The sequence below is a fragment of the Sylvia atricapilla genome, chromosome 12 (genome assembly GCF_009819655.1).
Source record: "Sylvia atricapilla isolate bSylAtr1 chromosome 12, bSylAtr1.pri, whole genome shotgun sequence".
Classification (NCBI taxonomy): Eukaryota; Metazoa; Chordata; class Aves; order Passeriformes; family Sylviidae; genus Sylvia; species Sylvia atricapilla.
Genome location: NC_089151.1, coordinates 6,744,963 through 6,769,413, shown reverse-complemented (window position 1 = coordinate 6,769,413; position 24,451 = coordinate 6,744,963). Strand labels below are relative to the sequence as shown.

Below are 24,451 nucleotides of genomic sequence, written 5' to 3'. Positions count from 1 at the left end.
CAGCAGGAGACTCACAGGGTCTGTGTCCTCCTGCTCTGCAGCTGCTTCCTGCTTTATCTGGTGATAATCCCATGCCTGGACCCCCATGAGGTGTGAAAAAGCTCTGCCAGCCACCAGCCTATTGTTGGGATGTGAGGCGGGGCAGGTCAAGGTGTGACTCCCTTCAGTTTTAACCACTGCTCTCCCGCTTATGGCAGGAGCCTGATAGCTGCAAACGGGGGTGGCCCCGAGGGCAGCTGCAAGGGGAAGGATATAATGGGCTGTTCCAACCCTATGGGAGATGCTGGGAGGAGGGAAGAAGCACCCACCCCACCTCAAGCAGGGTTCAAGAACAGCGCAGCGCAGGAAGACTAGCTTTCAGAGTTTATTTAAAATAAGTTTTGTTACAAAACAGGATATTTTTTATTTATTAAAATACATAGAAACATCCAATCTTAAAAAAGGCTAACTTTATTTTTCCCTTTTTTGTTTTTAAATAGAATATGCTGTGGAAGCATGAGAGGAGAGGGTCGTGGTGGAAAAAGTCATCAGTGCATCCAGCGGGGGTTTGCAGCAGGAGGAAATGTACCCGCAGCTGGGTGTTGAGAGGTCCAAGGGCAGTGCCATCCCCTCCCATGCCCCTTCCAACCACCATCCCCATACATAAGCCAAGAGGCTTTTGGGTTGGCAGTTTGGGGTCTTTTTGTTTTCCACTAGTTTTCCATTCCAAGACCATGTAAACAGGTATAAATATTTCAAACACTTTCATCTTGACCACACTGTGATCTCTCTTGACAAGACAACTGGTAAATAACTTTACAATAGCTTCATTCGAGACTGCTCCATCCCCCCTGGTGCCAGTGTGGAGCCCTGGCAGCATCAGCACCACGAGGAACAGCAGCTCGGCTCATGCACAGCACCAGGGGCCTTCATGCAACAACAGGGCTTGAGAAACTGACAGGGAAAGGAGCTGCTGGGATTTTTTGTGGCTTAAAGTGGAGGAAACACTGCTCTGAAAGACATTGGGCAGCTGCCCAGATGCAGTCTTGCAGGAGCTGTGGCCAGCCTGGCCCTATGGCAGGAGCAGAGGCAGGGCCAGGGCTGGTCTGGCTCTGTGCACCCCTTCCAGCCCGATCTCATTGTGAAAGCAAAGCTGGAGAGCTGGAGGGAGCACCCAGCAGCTCCCTGCTCTGGCTAAAAACATCTGTCCGGCAAAAATAAACTCACAGAGCTGAGCAGCTGAGGGGGCAGATCTCTGCCCAGCACCACTGTCCCCTACCCTGAGGAGAGGGGCTGGCTGCTGGGAGACCCTGACCCCATGGTGGGAGGTGCCATCACCCTCTCATCATGGGTGGCCAAGGGAAGGGCACCAAAACCTCCATGTCTTCCAGCAGCCGTTCTCTGTGTCGCTGTGAGGGGCTGGGTCCTGTGGTAGGTTTGCTGCCGTGGCTGGCACTCATCACAGGGGGACTGGCCTCAGCTTCCCTGAGGGGAGACATGCACGGGTTACAGCAGGCAGGGACACAGCCACCAGTGCCCCAGCCCTGTCTGGTGGCATTGTAGCAGGAGCTGGCACCACAAGCAATTCCCAAGAGCATCCCTGCACAGTCCAGCAGCCCTGCCCTGCCTGGGAAGCGGGGTGAAGCAGAGCCCTCCACCAGCACCGGCCACAGGCACTCACCTGGCAGCCACAGCTGCCCCTAAGTCAGGCTGAAATCAAAGGGGAAAGAGGTTCAGCCTGGTGGCATTGCCCTCCCCTTGTCCCCCAAGCCATCAGCACTGCCTTTGAACAAGGGCATTCTTGGGGAAGTGCTAACTGTGGGTAATTAGCCATTAGCTAATGAGCTGACTACAGGGCTGCTCACTCCCCGCTGCAGGCTTTGCTATGGGCTGGCTCCTGGAGCCTCCTGGGACAGAGGGACCCTGTCTGGGCTCTCAAGCTGTCCCACCACCCACCTGAGGTGTGGAGCTTCCTGCGGATGGAGGCAGAGCGACTGGAGAGCTGCCCCGGGCTGGGCGATGCGTGGCTCCGGCCAGGGGCTGCCGCAGAACCTGGAGAGTCACCCTGGGAGGAGAGGGGACACAGCCCCAGGGTCAGCCCAGGCCAGGCCTCAGAGGGAAGGAATGGGGATGGGCAGATAGTGTGTGCCTGGGTAGTGATGTCAAAATGTTCTCAGGGGGTAGCATGGGGCTGCTGCAAAACAGGGCTTGGAACAGCCAAAGTGGCAATATTGGCTGGACACTGCAGTTTGGGGACAGCCTGCATCCCACCAGGTGATTGTCCCCAGTGGAGGTGGCTCTAGGGACCACGTGCGGGGCCAAACAGGGGGGATCCCTGGGGTGAGGGTGAAGAAGAAGGGCACCAGCAATGTCCTCCAAGTACCTCCAGGTGCTCCTGGCTGGGCCAGGAGCCCAGCTCAGCCTTGCGGGAGACAGGACCCAGCTCCACAGAGCGAACCCTCTCAGCAAACTTCAAGGAGCACAGCGTCTCGCTGGTGTTCTTCTCAGCAGGGGAGACCTGTGGTCAGGGAGGAGCAGGCACAAAGTCACCCTGGCAGCCGCCTGTGCACCCCAGGGGCTCCCCCCTAGAAAACCTGCTGCTGCTGGCCGGTGAGATGCTATTATTAACCTGCCCCTCCCAGGCTAGCCCCATCCATCCATGCCTGGGCCGGTGTCTGAGCCAGCTGGATCCCCTGCCACCAACTGCCCCAGTGCAAGGAGCAGCCAGGAATAGCCATGGCAGGTGCAGGCCTTGAGCAGCCCCCGAGGGGGGACTCAGTGTGGGTGCCAGCAGCTGGGAGTGGGGGGAGGCAGGGCAGGGGTGGAAAAGCTGCCAGAGTTTAAAATCCTCCATGAAAAAGAGGGATGGGGAGATGACAATACACGAAGAGACTGTGCCCATAGGGATAGCATCCATGTGCAGGCAGGGAGAGCAGGATTGTGGATCTCTGAGTTAATTCCCATTCCTTGGCAGAGACAGGGAAGGAGCTGCCACTGGCACCATGACTGCAGACTGGAAGATGGTCCCATGGGCGAGCCCTGTCCCTTGATTCCAGCCCAGCTCCTGCTTCCAGCCTCCCTCAGCACTGGGGTGAGAAGGGACTCAGAAATCACATTGACTGGCTGTGGTGATACAGGCACTGGGTGCCCAGCCCTTACCTGCACCATCATGAGGGTCTTGCTGTCACCGCTGAGCGAGTCTTGCAGCAGGTAGGTCAGCTTGGAGTTCCGGAAGGGCACGTGGCCCTGCCGGGAGCGCAGGGCGTAGATGACATCTCCCAGTGCCGACAGGGACTTGTTGATGTGCTGCGCCTCGCGGAGCCGGCTGCCCTCCGCGCCCGACCGCCCGACCCGCTCCGAGCCCGCCAGGTCCACCAGGTTCAGCTTCCCTGAGGACACACAGCCAAACCCCACCGCTGGCATCAGCGCCCAGCCCTACACACCCCGGGATGTCACAGCCCAGGTGCCTCGGCGAGGGTTTGCTGTGTGACACCCACCTGTGGTGCGGAGCCCCGTGCTGCGGTCGAGGCCGCGGACGGTGACGATGAGGAGGGCGTGGGAGCGAGAGCTGTGCTCGTTCAGGTTGGTGCACTCTGTCACCCGCTTGATGTGGCCAGACTCGAAGACCTGGGGAAGCCCAGGGAGTTGAGGGGGTGAGGACAACCTGCTCCAGTCCCACCACAAATCCCCTGTAATCCAGGGATGGCCAGGGCTGTAACCTGAGCATCAGCCCCTCCATGGGGTGCCTGGACCATCAGAGTAATGATGGCTGTCAGGTCTCAGCCTGGGTGATGGACCAAAGGCAGGGGGTGACAGGCAGGGCACTGCGGTGACAGCCGCATCCCACTAATCCCACAGGAACTCTCTGGGCCCCACGCTTTTATTTTTAACCCCCTATGGATCATCCCATGGGACAGTGACCATCACATCACACTCAAGGACCTATTTTGGTCTCTGTTGCTCCCCATGGCTCTGGAAACGCTCCCAAATCCAGGAGTCACAGACACACACCAAAGACCCCTCCCCAGCTCACTGCACCCCTGCTGCCACCCTCCATCTCCCCACACCTTGTTGATGTCCTCCACGCTCTGCACCCTGAACTCAGTGAGCCCGGGCACGTAGAGCTGCCCGCTGCCATCAGGGCACAGCTTGATCTCCAGCTTCTCCTGCGGCTCCTTCCCCAGCAAGTCCCTGGAAAAAGGGGCACCCGTTATCATTCCCATCCCAGGGGGTGCTGGCATCCATTCCGCAGCTCAGGGCTGTGTGCCAACACTGCCAGAGCAGCCATCTCTTCCCAGGAAAACTGCACATCCTATTTACAGACATTAACTCTCTTGGCTCCCATGTGCCTTCTCTCACCCAACTCAGACCATGCTCCCATTCCTGTTCCCAGTTATTCTCATGGATGTGTTCCCAGACTCCTCCCCTCCTGTGGCTGGACTAGGAAGGAAAATATTTCTCATGCTTTCATCTCCCAGTTACAAATTCCTAAATATAGTGTCCATGGACAGGGGAAGGGGGGAGAAGGGGATGCCCCCGCCGCTGCATCAGGGCCAGAGAGTGGGAGTGGCGACACAGCTGGGAGCCTGTGTAAGTGACGGAGCTTATGGGAAGGGCAGCGTGCACCAAGTAAATTAAAAATAAATCCTTTCAGGGCCAAATGCAGCACCCAGGGCCCTGGGACAAGCTGTGAGGCCTAGGCAGGGGTGGAGGGATGTGGGGGAGAGTAGCATGGGGTGATGTCCAAAAAATCCCCCCCCGTACCTGAGTGCCTCGTTGTAGATCTCGGCGGCGCTGACAGTGATGGTGTAGTCCCAGTCGGCCGCCTTGCCCCGCACCTCGGAGAAGAGCAGCTGCAGGGCCCGCTGGTTGATCCCTGGGTTTGCTGCCGTCCCCTGAAGGATTGAGGTGACAAATGGGCAAAACACACCCTTTAGCATTTTATTCTGTAGTTTTTCCCAGCAGAAGCAAAGCCCAGGGGGACGATGTGGAACAGCAGTGACCATCACTGGTGCACACCAGGTCTGAGCTGGCCACCTGCCTGGGTGACAATACTGGGCATTGCAGGGTGGGAAGCTGAGGAAGAAGATGGAAATGAAGCCAAGCAAACTCACCTCCATTGTGTAGGTTTTTCCTGCCCCTGTCTGCCCATAGGCAAAGATGCAGACATTGTAGCCATCAATGCAGGAGGTGACCAGGGCTTGAACCTCCTGAAACACCTGCGAGAGACAGGGGAGAGTGAGGAGAAGGTGGCTGCCTCCCTCCCTCACACCAGCAGTGTGGACGGTAGCACCCACCTCCTCCTGGGACGCTTGTGGGGGGAAGACCTTATCCAGTTCAAAGGACACCTGCTTCCCCTTGTGCAGGAGGTACAGGACAGCGTCATCGTCAGCATCAAAGGTCACAGCATTGGCTGCCTCAGGGCCCTCCCCATCCTCTTTCGTGATGGGGCGGACTCGCCCAAAAACACGGATGTTTCCTTGGAGGAGAGAAGCAGGGAGTCAGCCATCAAACACCAAGTGGGTTGAAGCATCCTGCAGCCAACCCAACCACCTTATGGTGACGCTCCCCTGTCCCACCTCAGGGACACCACGCACCTTTGAGCCGCACCAGCTCGTTGTGACATTTCTTGCGGAGCTGCAGCTCCCGCCGGTACTTGCGCAGCAGCTCCCGGTTGGTGCTGTGCACCTCCTCGATGGCCTGGCTGATCTGGGGACAGTGGAGACCAGTGGCTCAGTGACGCCCTGGCACCTCCACCCTGCATGGAGGGGTGCGGGGTGGTGGTCCCAGGGGGGCTCACCTCGGCCCTGGCGCTGCGCAGGGTCTCCTGGAGGAGCACGGGGAAGTCGCGGACCTGACGCTTCAGGCTGTTGTAGTCGTGGGTGAGGGTGCGCAGCGCCGGCTGCAGCGTCAGCAGGTTGGTCCGGACACCTGAGGGCACCAGGCAGGGTGAGGGGCAGATGATGACACCCCAACACCAGTCAGGCAATCCTGCGAGCCCCCTGAACCCTCCTCACCTGCCAGGTTCTCGTGCACCGCCTTCATCTCCACCTGGGCACGGGAAAATGCCTCTTCAATGGCGTGGTTCTTCTCCTCCTCCATCGCCTGCATCTCCTCCAGCATCTGCCCATGGGCTCGCTCCAGCTCAGCCTCATACATCATGATCTGGGAGAGGAGCAAGTGGAGGATGACACTGAGTGCCCACCTGCTACCACACCATGTCACCTGGCAAGCACCAGGCAGGCAGAGAATGTGGGGGGAGTTCTGATTTACACCTATTGCACTCAGACCTGAGCTCGGAGCTGAGCCTCCGTCTTCTGGGACCTCTGCAGCTGCTGCTCCATCTCCTTCAGCACCTGCTTTTGCATCCCCACCTGCTCCTGCAGGTACTGGTTTCGGGACTGAGTCTCACAAAGGGCTTGTTTTGCCTTGGCTGACTCCACCTCCACCGTCTTGATGATGTACTGCAGGGAAAAGCACCCACAGACAGGGTGTACTGAGGAAACAGCACCTGAAGGGCCTGGGATGGAGCTGTTGCTGGCCCAGGGGGAGATAACTTAGGAAATCGTGGTGCTGTGCTGATGTGCTCAGAGCAGAGAGATGAGCAGGGCACCTACTGGGCACTGTAAGGCACCCAGCCCAACCAGGAAAAATGGAGAGCTCACCTTTATCTGCTGGGGCTGGGACTTGAGGCTGGCGATGGTCTCCTGGCTGTCCCGCAGCCGCCGGCTGAGCCGCTCCTCCTCCTCGGCCCTCTCAGCCAGGGAGTCCTTGAGCCGCAGCTCCACCTCAGCCAAGCGGTTCGTCTTCTGCTGCACCTCCAGGTCCAGCTCCACCAGCTTGGCCCGCATCTCCTCTGCTTCCCGCTGCAGCTGGGACAGCTGCTCCTGCAGCACGGCGTTCTCCTGGCAAAGGACAGGACAGCCGAGGCCATGTCATCCATAGGTGCCCGTCACACTGCCACCACCACTGCCACCACCGGCCACTCACCTGCAGGTGGGGGCAGTCCCTGCACGGCGCCTGCTGCTGCCGCTGCAGCTCCCGCAGCTCCCCTTCACACGCTTTCATCTCCTGCCGCAGGCGCTCGTTCTCGGCCGCCAGCAGGTCCCGGTGCTTCTCCGCATCCGTGCCGCCCTGTGCCGGGAGTGGATGCGAGAGGATGTGGAATCTCCACGCAGCCCAGGGAGCCCCATCTGCTGCCCTCACGGATCGCCCAGCCCACTGCATGGAGCAGCCCTCGGTGTGCCATTTCCCAGGGAGTCCCTGCCTGCCCCATTGGGAATCACTCAGCCCGCTGCACTGACGAGCCTCCTGCTGCCCCAGGGGAGCCCCAACTCACAGAGGGGATTTCACTTCCCACCACAGGGTGACAGCCCCAGGGTCACCAGTGTGACATTGTGCTGGACAGAAAATCCCACACTTTTGTTCCTCAGTGTCTCTTGACCTGCACGGTCCAAACTGTGACCCTGGGGAGGTTTAATCCACCTCCGCCCACCCCGTGTTCCCTCTTCCTCCTCAGTGACCCAGAGCTCCAGTGTCCCTCAGGGCGAGGGTGGCTCGGTCCCACCCGGTGGCAGCTCACCTGCTCCGAGCGCAGCCGGCTGATCTCCTGTGCCTGCTCCAGGAGCTTTGCCTTCAGAGTTTCCACCTGTCAACACAGACCAGGTTAACCACGAGGCACCTCAGCAGCTTTCAGAGGAGACCCTGCAGTGCTGCCCCAGCCACCAGTGTCCAGGCTGGCTCACACTTTTGTTATGCTTTAATTTTCCACCTGGCTCTGAGCACTTGATTCACACGAGCTGATTATAATGAGCATAAATGAAAGCTTTGCTTTGACCTTGTTCAACCATGGGTATAATTTGTCCATGTTGAGCACTAGCAGAAACCATTATTAAAAAAATAAAAAGGTATCATCTTTGGAGAAGGGAAAAAACGAACCCAGCCATAGCTGTGTTTGAAGAGCCAGAAGTGTCTTGTCCTGCCCTCACAACCAGCTTTGCTCTACCTTCTTTATTTTTCTTTCTAGGAAGGTTATCTTGGTACAAAGAGGGAGCAACAGCTCTTCAAGAAAGCTACAGGTCTGAGCCCCATGGAATGATGCTCTCCATCTACCCCCATCTGGGCATCTGCCCATCTCATGGTACCAAGCTGCCCTTCTTGCAAAATCAGGTGGATTTAAAAAATCCTCAACCTTTTTTTGTGTAGGGAGGCTCTCTCAAAATCTGCAGTTATCAGAATAACAGCAGCAGCAAGCGCTTGGTGAAGCCAGCAGTCTCATGGGCTGTGTTGCAGAGGGGTTTTCCCACCTGCTCTGTCTCTCACTTGACCACCACTCCCCAGATCCCAGCCCAGCTCCCAGTTTCCCCACTCCAGAAAGCCACCAAACCCTGCTCTGGGACGTGCCTGGATATTGCCCCATCCCAATAACCAGCAGGCAACTATTCCTCTGTGGACCATAATTTAGGAACTGCTGATTAATAACCAATGCAGAGGTGCTGACATGGGGCTGTAATTAATCTGGTAAATTATTCAGCCGCGCCCTTGCAGAGATAGCAGCAGAGTGGGCAGTCCCTCTGTGTGCCCTGTGCTGGGCACGGCTGGGAACTGGAGCACAGCTGGAGCTCCCCAGCTACGGGTGGGAAAAGGCAGCTGCTCCCAGCCAGGACTGGGATCTCCCCCCTTCCACAGCAAGTCTCCCTGGCTCTGGCTGGGGGCCAACTGAGCGCTTGAGTGGGAAAACCCCATTTCCATATCCACTGAGGGAGATTATTAAGTTATTTTTATAAGTATTTTTAAGGGAGGGGAGTTACTGAGAAGAAAAGAGTCGCGGCTTGTTCCGGGAAAGCCGCCAGTCCAATCAGTCGGCGCACACGCCGGAGCCTGCCCACCATTCCCTGTGCCGTGGCGCCCAAAACCATCAGTGTTCCTCCATCCCCTACCTGCTCGGGCATCTCCAGCTGTATCCTGCTCTCTGGACGTGACAGAGACTCCTTGGCAGCTGGATCTGGCTCGAGCCGTGGCCCGGCCATCCCAAAGCTTTGGAAGTTTGGGCCAGCTCCTCACCCCGGCTGGTGTCGGCTGCGCTTGCTGCCGAACTGGCCAGCACAGGGCCAGATCCCGCTGTGCTCACGCTTGTGTCATGCAGAGCATGCCAACCAAATGCAGGACAATTACCTCCTCCTTTCTGACACCCGTGGAACAAGCAGAACCTGACTGTAACAGCTTCCACAACAGCCACATGCAAATCTCTTTACGAGCAGCCAAAATTTCCATGTCCCTGGAACAACCCAAGCACTCGTGCTGAGGAGGTGCCTGCATCAGTGCAGGAGATGGTTTTGAGGGGGAGTGTCACAGTGGCCAAAACCTGTCCCTTCGTCAGACAATTCTGTGCCTTCACATTCAGTTTCCACCTGCTGAAAGTCACTAAAATTAAACTGCTGGGTCAGTCTAATGAGCTGACCCTGCAGCAGCTGTCCTGTGCTGAGTGGATGCAGACTGGTGCAGAGCTGCATCCTGATGCCCAAAGCCCTCCTGGCCATGTCATGTCCACAGAGCCACACACCCCTCTCAGCTCTATTGCAGTGTCACTTGGGTGTAGGGTTTGGTTTTGTATTTAAAAACAAAAATAGGGGAAGTTGGAGTGCCCTCACAATAGACTAGCCAAGGCCTTATATGTCCTCAATTTTTCAAATTGTGAAGAGACAGGACAAAGAGCATGTGAAAGGCAATACTCCTTTGACACGAAGGCTCAGCCAAAATCTCCCACGATGATGAAGGACTTACAGACTGGAGAATGGAAAGGACCACTGGACTGGTTGACATGGGGTAGAGGTTGTGCCTGTGTCTCTACAGGCCACCAAGTGGATTTCCTTGTGTTGTGTGAGGCCTTTTGTCGCACAATCCTGATTCTATGTGTATATAATTACAATGTTATAGGCAATTAGGCAATGCTATATGACTATGTTACAGTTTTTCAAAAGTTGCTACAGTTGTTATTGTTACAACTGTTATTAATGTCTTAGAAATTGTTTAGGTTTTTCCTAGTAGGTTTTTGTTGCTTAATTAAAAAAGAGGGGGAAGATGCAGGGTTTGGTTTATAATTGTAAAAGTGTTTAAGGTTTGTTCACCAGAAGGCTCTATGGGAAAGGCACAGCTGCAGGCTGGATGGTTGGAAGTCAGTTGAGGGGTGAGAGGCAGTTAGGAGTGAGGAGAGGGTCAGCTGGAAGCGAGGCTGGAGGGACACATGGACAGTGTATGAGCAGAAAGGTGACTGGATGGTAGAACACCTGGACAGCAGCACTGCAGCTGGGCCAGGCAATGGGTGCCTTCCTTCTGTGAGTTCTGTTATATCTTGGATTGGTTTCACTTATGTCAGGTAGAGATAAAAGGTATATAAATGGTGCAATTCCTACAATAAATCGATCTCCTTTGGGTGCATAAAGGGGGTCTGTGTTGCTTTGTTCCTCATTGCTACGACTGGGGACTGCAAGCATTCCAAAGGAGGCACAGCCAAAGCCCATGCTCAGGAACACCCAGAGAAGAAGATGCTCAGTGATGGAGATCCTACACTCCTTCCAAGTGCAGCCATCACTAATTGCATGCCACAGTGCTCTATCCAAGCCACAGCCTGAGGCTGAAGACCCTGATGGACCCCTTGAGTCGCCCTGTCCCTCTCATACCTGGCCTTGCAGTTGGAGAGAGAGGGAGAGCTCATTGTTCTCCTGGGCAGCGAGTTTCTCCTGCAGCTCCAGCAGCTCCTCCTGCAGCCGCAGCTTCTCCTTCTGCAGATGTGCCATGGAGGCCATCACCTCCTGGATCACGGGGAAGGGCCGGGCTGTGGGCAGGGCGGCACGTTTCCCACTGCAGAGCCTCCCTCCTGCAGTGTGGGCAAAGATGGAGCTGGTCAGGACACAGCCACCTTGCTGGGGAGCACAATGCCAGCCATGGGGAGGCCCCAGGAGCTGAGCTGGAGATGGGAATGCAGGAAACTGGACTTGCACAAGTCCCAGAGAGTGCAGTGATGTGTCAGAGGTGCATCCTGAGTGCCAAGGTGCTCACCAGAGCAGGTCTGGCTAACAGTGGGGTCCAGCTGTGTGGGAGCCAAAGGGAACTGCCAATGCCAGCAGAGCATCCCAGGTCACAACACAGAGCACCTGCCCACACCACTGCACCACGACCCAGCCCCATCACACGCTGAAATGCTGCTGCCTTGCTCAGATAACAACCGCCCTCAGCACGACGCTGATTCACCCCGGCACCCTTTCTTCTGAATGAGCAGGTGCCGGTGGAAAAGCAGTGTGTGATCATGTCATTAAAGTCTGCGTCATTACACACAAACAGAATGGAAGCAAAATTAAAATTATACAGGTACCCTGAATGGCCATATTGCCTAATCCTTGTATGTTTGGCTTTCTAACCTTCCTAGTATTATTTTAAACATCACTTTCTGCATGTTAATAGAGCCACCAGTGCTGACAGAAGCCAACCTGGCCGTACATCAGAGCCTACCAAATGACCTGGTAGTTCCCAAGAAGCAATGAGCTGGCGTGACTCATTCCCAGTGTGGGGATGAGGCACTGCGGCGGCAGAACTGACGGTCAGGATCCCGGCTGCCCGGCGCCCTTCCCTGCCTGCCGTGGATTCCAGCTGCTGCCACCAGAAACCTGAGGTTTCACAGGCAGGAGCTGGTGCTGGGAATCACCCCGCTGCCTGCGGGAAGATGCTACCTGCTTCATGGGAGAAAGAGAGACTTTTTTGTCTGAGTCAGATTTTCTACCCCTAAATGGAGTTTAGGAGGCAGTGTAATGCACAAAAAGATGCTGGGACCAAACCACAACTCTGCTGCTGACTGCACACCATGGGACTTATCTGGCAGTGGTTGCAGAAGGGATCACCAGGTTGTGTCTTCCTGCCATGGGCTGGATACACCAAAAGAGCACTGTCAGGTGCTGGCTTTTCTTTCTTTTCATGCTGAAAGCTCAGCCCAGCTCAGGCAGGGGACCGTGGTCTTCTCTTTAAAATCAACATTGAAAAAACCCAAACAAAAAAACCAACCCTGAAATCTCCAAAGTTGACAGGAATACCAGCTTTCACTCCCTGGGCAGCGGTAAGACAAAATTACAGGAAGAACCAGGCTCCTGTGGACGTACCACATGTCTGCACACATCATTCACACTAATCCTGGGCTGGCACCCAAGGCAGAGCCAGGCTGAGAACCACAATACTCAGCTGCAAGTCAAACTGCCAGGCAGGAAAATCCCCCACTGATCATGCCTTCTTCCACACTCCAGCACCTTCCTGTGACAGTATCCATGGGAGAGGAGATGCTGACCAGCTCTGTGTTACATCTCCCCCTGGGCAGGTGTGTTGGTGGTCATGTGTGGTCTGAGTGTGGCAGGTAGGGCACAGTGACCCTCCTGCTTTCCAAAGTGCAGAAATTTGCAAAATTCAGAAAGCCATTTGGAAAGATACCTGTTCCTCAGCTCTGCCCTGTTACCAGTGCCAATCAGACCCTTTTTCTCCCGCATCCCTGCCCCTTCCTAGCCACTACCCCACCTCAGGAGCTGCTCTGGGGTGCAGCTGGGGACCAGGCCAGGAGCAGCTCCCAAGATGTGCCCTGACAAGCTCACACAATTCAATCCTGATGGAAAAAGAGAAGAAACCATGGGATTTCCCCACCCTGGCCCAGCCACGCACGCTGCAAACGTTTCCACACACGTTACATTTTCCTTAAGAAGGAGGAAACAGCAGCGAGTTCATTGGAGCTCACCTGGTCTGTTCATCCAGCTCAATAATTCATCAGTCCCTGTCACCAGCCAGCAGCTGGCTGGTGTTGGATTTCCACCGTGACCTGTTCCCACAGTGCGCACAGCCTCACATCTATGTGCACCCCAAAAGAGGAGAGGTTTCCTCGACACCCACTAACAGATCCCAAGCCCTCATTCCATCCCATCCCTTCTCCCGAGCACCCAACACTGCATCCCTGCTCTCGCCTTACCTGCTTTCTCCAGGTTCATGGCGGAGGCCGCCTGCACTGCTGCGGCAGCCGCCGGCTCACGGGGGGATGCAGGCGGCTCCTCCGGGGCCGGGGCCCGGGGCCGCGGCTCCTCCCGCCGCTTGCACGTTGTGTCCCGCAGCGCCTGTGGCCGGCAGCAGAAACAGGTCAGGGAGCTGAGGCAGCGACCGCCCACACGGCGCTGGACACGGTGCCAGCAGCTGGCACTTCACGGGGCTGGCCAGGGGGAGTGAGCAGGGCGGGAAGTGCACAACACAGAACAGTGGAGCTTGGGGAAACCCTTCCTCCAAGGGAGGTCTGTGTTGGGAGCTGCCACAATGAACTTACTTTAGTTCTCCACATAAAAAATTTTTGCTCAGCTTGGCAGCACAGTTATATTGAATATTTCCTATTTTTCTCTCTGTGGCCTTAAAAATAAAGACTCTGACTTGCAGGCATGGCACGTGCCCTGTGGGATGGAGCCCAGCTCAGAAAAAATCAGAAGAAATCTGAAAGGAGCTTTCATAAGGCTGCTATAAAAGGGGATGATCAGCCAAGCTCACTCTGCTCAATAATGCCTTTTCTTTCTTAAATCTCATCTCAGAGCTTGTGGCATCACCCCACAGGCCAGTGATGCTGGGGAAACCTCACTGCAGCTGAAGGACAAATACTCAGTACATGCCAGTAATTTGTGAGTAATTTGGAAGGGGGCAGAAGCATCCTCCTGGAGAAGCCGCGTGTCTGCGGTGCCTCTACATCTGAGACTCCAGAAGGGTTTTGCCAAAGGGAATTCATTGAGGCTGGTGTGTGATAAGCAGATGTTTTCCTTCTTTTCAAAGAAGGGGAATTTGAATGATTTGCCTGAAGCCTGGAATGAACTAGTGGCAGCTACACCAGTACAGGGTGTCCCGACACCGTCCCTTCCACCTCCTTCTCCTCCATCCCACTGGCAAACACCACCTCATGGCACTGCATTTTCTTATCACACTTCTGCCTTGAGCTCTCTGCCAACATGACCCATAAGTGACCCAGAAAATGCTATTCTGTTATGAATACTGTTCCCCATTTCTGATGCCTTTTGACTCCCCAGAGATGCTTTTCCCTCCCTACCCAGGCAGCAGCTCTGCTCAAGGCACATGCTGCTGGGGTCCAGACACAAACTGGTTGTGGTGAGGGTGGGAGCCAGTTGGTTCCCACCTGGATAGCCCAGATGGGTGCAGGTTATCCTCCCCACCACCCTAAAACTGCCCTCCCCATACATGCCATGGCTGGCTCAACATTCCTCACCTGGAGAGCCCGGCAGAGCCCACGGGGGTTTGCAGTGTCCGGCCAGTTCACGCTGAGGATTTTTTGGTGAAGCAGTGCTGGTAGCAGAGGAACCCGGGGAGAGGCGCCTGCTCCACTCCCAGTGCTGAGCCTGTCCTGCCCACGGCCTGGGAAGGAGCAAAGAGCATCACTGGATCCACCTGGGAGCCCAGCACAGACACAGCCTTTGGCCAGCTCAGCAAACCCACCTCCTCCTCCTCCTCCCTGCTGCCGCCACCATACCAGTGTGGCAGAGACAGTGCATGACTTTTATTAAAAATGTTAATTATGTTAATTAGAAAAATTAGCCCTCCGGGGGTTGGAGACTCGTTGCCAATGACTAGTAATGAGAATTCAGGGTGTAGCTTTTGTCTGGCCTCTGCAGGACCAGATCTGTCCCCCCACCAGGGATATCCCAGCTCTACCCCTTGCCAAGCTGCTCCACTTCCTGCGATCCTATCTGGGAAAAGCTGCCAAAGCCAGCTTGCATCACCAAAACCAGACAGACGGACCCTGGCGGCGTCACCTCCCTCCACTGCCCCCAAATATTTCCTTCATTTGTCAAGCAGCCAAACACAAAAGCAGCCAGGGCAGCACTTCCCTGTCCTGCTGAGCCACACAGAAGGAAACAGCAACTCAAGGAACTGTCTCCCATGGCTGTGTCCTCCTCTGCTACAGGAAAAGCAGCTGGTGAGGGCCACATCCCACTGCTCGGGGACCCTGTGCCCCCCACCCCACCTGTCTGCCACAGGCGCTGCCACCATCATGGGTGGCCAAATCTCTTCTCCAGCTGGCAGGGAAAAAATCAATCACTCACAAGCCAAACCTCAATAATGCAGTTTTTTCCCCTAAAACCATCCAGACAAAGTTGGGCTGGAGGTGGAAACAATGTCTGGAGGGAGTGAGGGACTGCTCACTTCACTCTCTTATGAAGTGAGTCCATCACTTGGGACTTCTTTCCAGCCTCTAATTATCCATATCATTTTGCATGCTCCCTGAAAATTGAGCATTTCCCAAGCGCTGGTGAATGCCCGGATAACAGGCGATGAATTCCCCATCCCAGCATGGGCAGCAGCAGCCATTGGGCAGAGAAAGTGATGAAAAAAACTGGCTCTGGAGGCTTTGATGCCAACCAGCATTTGGCTGGACTGGCCCAAGCACCAGAGAAGAAGCTGTGCCCAGAGAAGGGGCTGTCAGCACACAGGGACGGCAAATGCTGAAGCCAAGAGCAAAAATCAGTCCAAATACGGGGGGTTCAGCCTCCCCCTTTGACAAAACCCATTCAGCACCGTTGGTGAGAGAGGTGGGAAGGGCTGTTTCCCAACAAGCGGCTGCAGGTTGGGGCAGGCAGCTGCCCGCCTGCAAAGCAGCTCAGCCTCCACAGGGGAAAACTCCGACTAAACTCACCCATGGGATCCACGCGCCAGGGAGTGATAAGGAGCCCTTCCAAGGAACCAAGGCCGAGCACAGGCTGGGAATTCGCCCTGCCATGCAGACCACTCTGTTTTCTATCTTACATGTTAAATTTTAACCTTTCTCCCTAAGTGTCCCTCTTGGAAGGGCCAGAAGGGAGAGGAGGCAGCCCTCTCTTCTCACCAGCTGGCTGCCCAGAGCTTTGCGCCTCCTCCTGAGTCCCCGTTTCTCAAATCTTGACCTTCATCCGGAAAGAAATGTGAAAAATGCAGGCTGGCCTGTTCCCAGCCTCTCCTTCCCCAGTGAGCAGGGCGTGAGCGTGGCGGGCTGAGCCTCAAGGGGCAAGGACAAGGCACCGTGCTGTACTCACCGTCCGGGGCAAGGTCCTTGGTGTTCCAGGCGGCTCCGGCGGAGGGCCCGGATCCCAGATCCCAGGCGGTGCGGGACGTGATCATGGCACGGGGGTCCCGAGTACAGCAGCACCTCTGCGGAGAAGCGCAAGGACGGACATCTCAGCCGGTCTCAGTGTCCCGCTGTAAATCCCAGCGGGACGTTCTGGACCAAACACGACGGTGACACCGGCTCCGACTCCCGAAACCCGCAGGAAGTTGCATCAATCCCGTTTTTTGCTCTCGAAAAGGCGACAGCCCCGGGCTCCCTCCGTGCTCCCAGCGGATGTGACATAAACGGTGTCTGTAATTAATTTACTCATTCCTGAAGCCTCTCCAGGCCCCTCCTAACCTCGGGCTGGGCCTGACTTTAGGGAGTTAGCAACTCCGGGACCACGGGCAGCCCCGCACCCGGGCGGCACCGCACCCACGGCATCTCAGCGCACACAATGCACCGCACTGCACCGCCCGCCCCGCTCCGCGCCCAGCGCTCCGCTCCCTCACACCGCTCCGCTCCCTCACAGCGCTCCGCTCCCTCACAGCGCTCCGCTCCCTCACAGCGCTCCGCTCCTTCACACCGCTCCGCGCCTCACCGGGGCCGCTTCGGCGGGGAACAGGACGCGGAACCGCCCAGCCCACCGTGGGGTCCCTTGTTCTCCCGACCGGCGGCTCCGGAGCCCGCAGCGGAGCGGTGCCGGTGCCGGTGGCAGCGAGCGGGAGGCTCAGCCCCGCTCCGCGCAGCCCCGGTACCGCTCCCGGTGGCACCGCCCGCCGCGGGCTAACGGGGAGCCGCGCTCTCGCCGCGCCCCGGGCGCTCCGTGCCAGCGCTCCCAGCGCGCAGACAAAGGGAGCCCCGGTCCGGTCCGGTCCGGTCCGGTCCGGTCCGGTCCGGTCCGGTCCGGTCCGGCTCCCCTGGGCCGGCGGTGCCGGTGCCGCCCCGCGGGGCCACTCACCGGGCGCGGGGCGGCGGCGGCGGCAGCAGCGGAGCACCCAGCACCGGCCCCGGCCCGTCCCCGCCTTCTCGGGCACTTCGGTAACGGAAGCGCCGAGCTCCGCCCCGCACTCGTTGCCACGGAAACCCGTGAAACCCCCGACGGGCGGCGGAGGCGGGGCTCCCCTTCCCGCACCGGGGGCGCGGGGCTCGGCTGCCGAGAGCTCCCGGTGCGTCCCCGGGGCACCTCCGGCCAGAGCCCGGGAAGCACAGCGGAGCCCCGGTGTTCCCCGTGCCCTTCTCAGAGCGGCCGCCCCCACCGTGCTGCCCTGATCCTCCCTTGGTATGGCCCTGGGGTTCCCGGTGTATCCCGGGGACTCCCAGAGTGTCTCTGCCATTCCCACCCCAAGCCCGCTGCTCTTCAGGGAGTCTCAGTGTAACTGCATCCCATCTGTGCCCCCCTCCTGGCATCACTCCTCACGGTGACCCTGGGGGGACCGTGGGGACAGTGGGGCTGATGACCTACACACCAAGGACCTGCCTACCCAAACTATGCCCTCCTCACACACTGCCACATCCCCATTGCTCCCAAACATCCACTGGCAGCAGTGCCACTTGGCACCCCAGGCTCGTCGGGCCCAGGGACACAGATATCACATGAAAAACAACATTTTTCTAACCCAGAGGCATGGAGAAAACAGCCTGACAAGCCAAGACATCTACAAAGGCCCTGGTGTCAGAAAGGCAACAGAAAATCCTGCTTTGAATATAAGATATACACATTTTTGGGGTGTGATTTGTATCTGCCTCCCTGTATTGCACACACAACCCTCACAGTAATGGCTGGTTTGGGTGACACAAGCCACTCATGACTTGTTCGTGGTAATGAACTGGCAGTACCGGATATTTCCCACAACAAAGCTGACCTTGGCATCCGTGGTGATGGCAGCGGGTGCCCTGTGCTGATGGCTCACATCCTCATGCCTGACCTGTGTCCCACACGGGTTTGGGGGAGCAGGAGTGGCTGTCCTTTGGGAAAGCAGAGTTTGATGCCAGCCCTGTGCTGCGCTCCCCTCAGACCACGTATCCTCCACCTCCGATCCTGCTGCACTCAGTCCCAGCCTCTTGCTCACTCCTGGCCAGGTTTGGAGCAGGGTTCAGCCTTGTCCTTTAATCCTGGCCTGTCCCTCTCAGACATCCTCAGAGACACCTCCATGAGACACGGCTCCACTCCCTGTCATGAGCCAGCCACACGGGTGTGTGGTGATAGGGAGTCGCTGGTGTGGGGTGGACAAGCTGCTCTAGCCACTCACCCCAGAGAAAGGGGGCTGTGAGCGTCACCTCCCTGTCCCCAAACTTACCTCTGAGAAGCCAATGCCATCCTGGCCTGGCAGCTGCCTCCAGCTCTGCACTGCATTTGCCATTCCCCTGCAGCCATTGAAAACCCCCCAGCCTTCTCTTCCCTTCATCGGAGGTTTATTGGCATTCCCAGCATGGATCCTGGCATGGATGGATATAGGTGTGTGTGCCTGCAGACACACACCCATATGTACATACATTTACCCATGGAGGCCCTAAGCAGTGTCTAATTTGCATGAGTACCCCATTATCTGTGCAGCTCCCAAGGCTGGTTTGGGGATAATATTGACACACAGAAAGTTACTTTCCCCTTTCCGATAGCAACTGTAAAGCCATATCATCGCTGACTTCATTTATGAGCTGTAAAGAGTAAAATAAATGTTTATGTAAATTACTTTAACTGGTAAGTAATTTCCTGGCTTTTGAATGCTTCAGGTTTATAATGGTTTTGCAATTATGCAAAGCACATAAGTTGTATCAATTACATCAAGTAAGTCTACATTAAGCAGGCACATGCGTGAATTCCCCAGTTTAGAAGAATAACTCAATGAATAAGCATGAAGTAAAATCTGAGATGCAGGAAGGGTTCTCTGCCAACAGCCCTATTCAAATAGTCACCTGTGAGCATTACAAAACCCACTCCCCCCAAGCTGCTGGGCTGTTTGTTTTTGGTAAGCACGCCGTGGCTCTCTGGCAGCCCCAGCACAGCAGGAACAGCCTCTCCAAGGATCCAGAAGTGGAGTTACTCTGGATACACGCTGCTGGCCAGGTACCATCTCCCTTTTCCTGCACTGCCATGCTGTTTGGCTCAAGGGAGCACTGTGGATCCCAGGGGACACCCACTTGCTGCTGGACAGTCGGGGGGGCTGCGGGCAAGGGGCACACATAGGAGCCTGTGCAGGCGGCTGGTGCCCCCCTCTCTGCAGGGTTTCACCTACGCTGGCTGCGATAATCTCAGCCTGGTCCCCTAGCGATGCTCCCATCCTCCTTTTCTTGGCTGTCACGTCTCCGTGACCTGAGCGAGCACCGACTGACGACATCGCTGGAGGTATTTTTAGAAATGCCGCTTTGCAGGCAGGCAGAGGAACGGCAACGAGGAGCAGGGCTGGCCGCCAGCAGCACCTCCCGCCAGCGCCCAGCAGGTAGCGAGCGGGGAGGCTCGATACATCGATGACCATCAGTGCTAAAACATCTGCCCTGCGTGGACAGCACAGGCCTGCCACGGGGCACACTGCCCGGGGACAGTGACCCTGGCTTGGGTTTAGCTCTGCTTTTAGCCCAGCCTGTGCTGCAGCTGAAAAGCATCGCTGCTGTGGTGCGGTGAAGTCAGGCAGGTTAATTTGCCTTTTACTTGGATGAAGGGAAGCTCCAGCGATCGAAACACATCACCCAGTGGGGCCCTTTGTATGGGGCGTTTGTTCTGCCCTGAGCAAATATTTAACCTACATCTGTAAAACAGCTAAAAAATCCCCCAAATCCCAGAAAAAATGTAACTCCTCCTACTCTCCCTTCGAGCAACCTGATAACCTGGTCTAGGAATGCAGGCGGGAGCACACCTGTTACCTGAAACCTATTGTATGTTGGGATGCTCCCTGTAGAAAATTCCCACCAGAAGCATCAGACAGCGTGAGAACTTGTCCCCAGAGCACAATTAATTATAAACCAGATCATTATTATAATTTTGCTCCTCCTTGAGGAGGTGAGGGGATTTCTCAGCTTTGCTGAGGCATGGTTTGCTAAGCCGACATGAAATGCTTTGCAAAGCAGGAATGAGCCCCCTGCATTCCTACATTCCTATATTGCCATTTCACACAATGACAGGAGCTTTAATAAAGTCTTAGCATGCTCCTGAGAAGTTTAATGCTCATTTTAAAGTTCCCTAGTTGCATTAATTCAGCCCCGAGGCTCTGATCCTTGCGATAGGGTTGTGTGGAATTGGGTGGAGAGCAGGAGCTGGGCAGGGGTGTTTCAAGGATCGCCGCCAAAATCCAACACACTGGGATGCTGCTTTGGCTGCTGGTGGTGTCTCTGCAGCTCAGCACCTTGGCCAAGCCCCTCGAGCCAGTTAGGCTGGGTTTGGGCAGCCCAGGGCAGCCCAGAGCATGTCCACAGACGAGGATCTGGCCTCTCTGGCTGGGAGCTGCTGCATGCCTGGCTCAGCTCCACCTGTGTCCCCCATGCAAATCTCCTCTATATCAAGCAAATGGCAAAAGCAACCCCTTTTCCAACCTGCTGCATTCAGGCAGACCAAGCCTCTGCTGTGCTGGCAGCCAGGGCAGTGCCATGTGAGATGTAGCAGCCGTTGGGTGGGTGATTCTTCCACCCTTCTGAATTTCTTATCTCGGACTTCAGTGCACACCATCTAACCAAACCTCAGCCTCCTTCTCCCTTTTACCTACCTTTTATCTGTGTCATATTTTTCTGCTGGCTTCAGGTACAACTTGGGTTTGGCTTTAGTGTCTGTGCTTTGTCTAAGAAAAACAGTGCTGGGCTCATCTTGTGCCTCTCTGGCTGCTGGGGAATGTGGAACTGCTCTGTGGGAGGACTGCAGCTCACCTCCTAAGTCATTAATGTTTCATGGCATTAATCAACACAGGCTCCTGCTTATAAAGCACTTCTTAGAAACAAGGCTAAGAATAAGCACGAGGTGTCCTTGCTGAGGCTAAACCCTCTCTGCTGACTGGGGGATGCCCATCCTGGTTGGAGTGGACCCAGAGAGGGGGCAGCTTGACACCAAGTGAATTCCATCCAGGTCATTTCATCCAGCAAATAAAAATTCTGGCTGTACTGGAAAGATGGCTGCCTGCCAGAAGGAGATGCTGGTCCTCCTGGGATGGAAGAAGCACCCAGCCAGTGCTTACAGGGCATCCTTGGGACCTTCTTCTTGGGAACTTGGGTGCTTTCTGCAATTATTTTTAACTAAAGAAATGTCTGAAGATAGAAGTTGCAGGTGGGCAATTGGGATATTTTAAGAATTTTACTACTTCTGGTGCTTATTTTCTCCTTGAAACCAAGCCCCCCCCAATGCCACTGAGCCTGTTACCCTGGCTGGGTGATACCAGTGACACAGTGTGCAAAGGCAGCTTTCCCTCTGCACAGACAGAAAGGAGGGGAGCCATCTCTTTAAGAAATAGATTCAGTTCTCAGCAAACCCATTTATTTTTAGTACCCTCCAAATTGTGCTTGTCTTTGGAGAAGGAACGAAGCAAAAGCTGTAATTCTGAATAATTTAGGGAATTGAGTTTTGGGGCTGTAGTAAATGGCTGTGCTATGCTGGGGCAGGGGCTGGAGGAATGCAGGGCTCACTAATAACATCCAGCTCATTTAAGCATGGGCAGAGGTAAATCAGTGAGAGCCTCTGCAGGGAAGAGGGAAATATCCCTGTGGTCATAAAGGGATGCACACATGCAAAGGAAAATATTGTAATGAATGATGGGCTCAGCTGCATCCTGGCTGCATCGTGAGAGCTGTGCCCAACAAAGGGATGAATATGCAAATGAGGTGGGATATTCACCCACGGAATTAAACGGCTTTCCTGCTAACCGGCTTTGGCTGCTCGATATCCAGCTGCCTGCGAGATCGCACTGGGAGTCCATCCAGGCACGGGGACAGCACGCTGGCCCCTTGGCTCACTCCGTGTCACCTCTCTGTGCCCTGGGGATGCTCAGCGGGCGCGGTCCAGCCGCTCCACGTCTCAGGGCTGGAGTGTGCGGGATGCTGGACCAACGCAGCCCTGCACCTTGGGCACCAGGGGGACGGAATCGTTTATCCTGCCGTGGGTCACGGACACCCACCACGGAGAATGGACACCCCAGGGCTCACACCGCACTGCTCACAGCCCCACGGCAGCGGGACATCAGCAGAGATCCTTCCCCACAGCCGGGCCCAGCCCCGCCCAGGTGTCCATCTGCATCCAGTCCCCATTTCCCTGGCACCGTGGGGATGCTCCCACTGCCTCCATTCACTGCTTGGTGATCTCATCCCCGTTTTTATCTACACTGAGCTGGAGAATTCCAGCCCACCCCATGCTATCACAGCTTCCTACTCACCAAGGAAAAAGGCTAAGGTCTCTCTAGTTTAACTTACTGGAGCATATTTCATGGTGATTGAATTACTATGGACCTAACTTGGACTAGATTCTCTTTTTTATTTAATTCTAAGGTGCAATTGAGATGGTGAAGAAAACTGCACCCAGTTAAGGGTGAGTCACCGAAGAGATCCATGAATCTACCTGCCAAAATTTTCCAGGAAAAACTGTGTTTTCTTGTTAACTCCAAAATAGATGCATAACGACCACAGAAACTTAAACGACAGCAAAATTTCTCGTTCTAGTGTTGGTGCTTCAAAGATTTTTGTCAGCAAACCATAGAATTATGAACTGCTAATGCAGTGCCAGGATCTGTCCTCAAAGCAGGATTTACACCCAGTAAGGGTCTTTTGCTTCCTGGCTGAGCCAGGGGAAATTTGGGAAGACAAGCAAAAGAAACATTGATTTCCAGCCTCCTGCTAAGGTTTAGGGGAAAAGGAGCAGCACAGCACTGTGCAAGACTATTTTAGAACAGGAAAGTTTTACATCTACGCCCAATGAATATTAAACAGCCACACGCTTCAGCTCTGCTGCCCGCGCCCGGCGCCGCGTGAGCAGATTTAATTTCTCGTTATGGAGAGGAGCAGACCCACACCCAGATTTTCATGCAGGTGCCTTAGAGGTGAACGGGATGTGAAGGGTGAACCTGAGTCTCCTCTGCCAGGAGATCCCTTCAGCAATCAGCCACAACTGGAAAAACAAGGAGGCATTAAGGAAAAGCTGGCAGCGCAGGCAAGGTTTATGCAGACTGACATGGAATCATTGCCAGCTTGCAGGGAGCTCCATGTAAACCTTCCTGGGCTTTCACATCTATTTGTAGATCCAAGAGAGGTGTCAGGTGAAACAATGAGGATGAGAGGGAGAAGGAAATGGTACACAAGGTGGGAGCAAAGCATGGCCAGGGCACTCAGTATCCCAGCTGAGGTGGGATCAGGGCTCTCTGGGGCTCAGGCATCTCTATTCAGTTATCTTCACCTTCAGCCCACCAGACAAAATTAATTAGCTCCCTAGGAAGCAGCAGCAGAATAAACAAAGAGCCTGTGTGCAAACATCCAGGGATGTTTCATGAAAACAACTCCAATCCAAAGGCATTGTGCTGGTTTCCACCCTCAGCCTTTGATTTTGACACAGACTATGTCCTGCTTTCCCCCAGCCCTCAACCACTGCTCTCACCTGTGGAGCCATCCAGGCCAACCCTGGTCCTGGGCACTTTTTCTGGAAGCATCTTCCTCCACAGGCGAGTCTCCTCGTGGTGCCCATGGGTCTGCAGATAAAGCCCTCGAGGCTGCGGCGCTCACACTCCTCACCGTGGGCAGGGATGCTCTGCACAGCCTGCATCCTGCTCCTCCTGCTGCTCCCCCAGCTCCAGCCCTGCACCGACAGCCCTGCCAGTGCCCACAGAGTGTGCATGGCTCAACAGAGCCGGGAAGGGGCGCTGAGCTCTGGATACTGTCCGTGGGAACCCTCCTCAAGCCCCTCTCAGACACCAGGAGCGAGCCGGGCTGGCCGGTGCTGGCAGCAGCTCTCTGGGGTGGGATCCTTCACAGTGCTGTTCCACACGTGGTGCCACAGGGCTGCCACACCAGCACTGAAAATCCTTGTCTTTTCATCAGGGGCTTTGTTGACTCTGTCCCAGCCTCGGGGGTCCCTGAGTGGAGCTCCCTTGCAGTTCACCTCTTCCTTATTATGCACCAGTAAATGCTGTGGTAAAGATGGTCCCGAACAGTGCCTGGTCCCAGAAGGGTCCCAGTGCTGCAGGAACAGGCTGGTGGGACTCCCCAGGGATGCTCCACTTGCTCCAGCCTCCCCAGCAAGCCAAGGCGATGGCTTTCTGCACCCAGTATTACCTTCACCACTGAATTTCTCAGCCCATCTCTTGTGGCTCTATCCCATCCGTGGCCAGAGACAGAGATAGCACCGTCCCCTCTGCTCCCATCTGCCAGTGCATTAGGAGAATGAGAGCTGATTAAGGTCCATCCCCTCCTCAGCACCAT

The 24,451-nt window shown here is 55.7% G+C and overlaps 1 protein-coding gene across 3 annotated transcripts; it reads right to left on the bottom strand.

The window, feature by feature from the left end:
* Nucleotides 1–351: 351 nt before the first annotated feature.
* KIFC3 (kinesin family member C3) lies at nt 352–24,451 on the bottom strand. Of its 3 annotated transcripts, none has more exons than XM_066327578.1 (21): nt 23,631–24,451; nt 16,062–16,176; nt 14,261–14,406; nt 12,977–13,118; nt 10,659–10,855; nt 7,562–7,627; nt 6,970–7,113; nt 6,645–6,884; nt 6,270–6,443; nt 5,997–6,144; nt 5,780–5,910; nt 5,577–5,688; nt 5,277–5,458; nt 5,094–5,198; nt 4,744–4,874; nt 4,047–4,170; nt 3,477–3,606; nt 3,139–3,368; nt 2,363–2,497; nt 1,936–2,044; nt 352–1,464 (listed from the first exon to the last, which is right to left on the bottom strand). In XM_066327578.1, exons 1-21 carry the CDS (start codon nt 23,865–23,867, stop codon nt 1,439–1,441), a joined length of 3,024 nt encoding a protein of 1,007 aa, XP_066183675.1. In that variant the 5' UTR covers nt 23,868–24,451; the 3' UTR covers nt 352–1,438. The 3 variants fall into 3 exon arrangements, with proteins under 3 accessions (XP_066183675.1, XP_066183674.1, XP_066183673.1); XM_066327577.1 differs by lacking the exon at nt 23,631–24,451 and adding an exon at nt 1,661–1,689 and having other exon boundaries at nt 16,062–16,445; XM_066327576.1 differs by lacking the exon at nt 23,631–24,451 and having other exon boundaries at nt 16,062–16,445.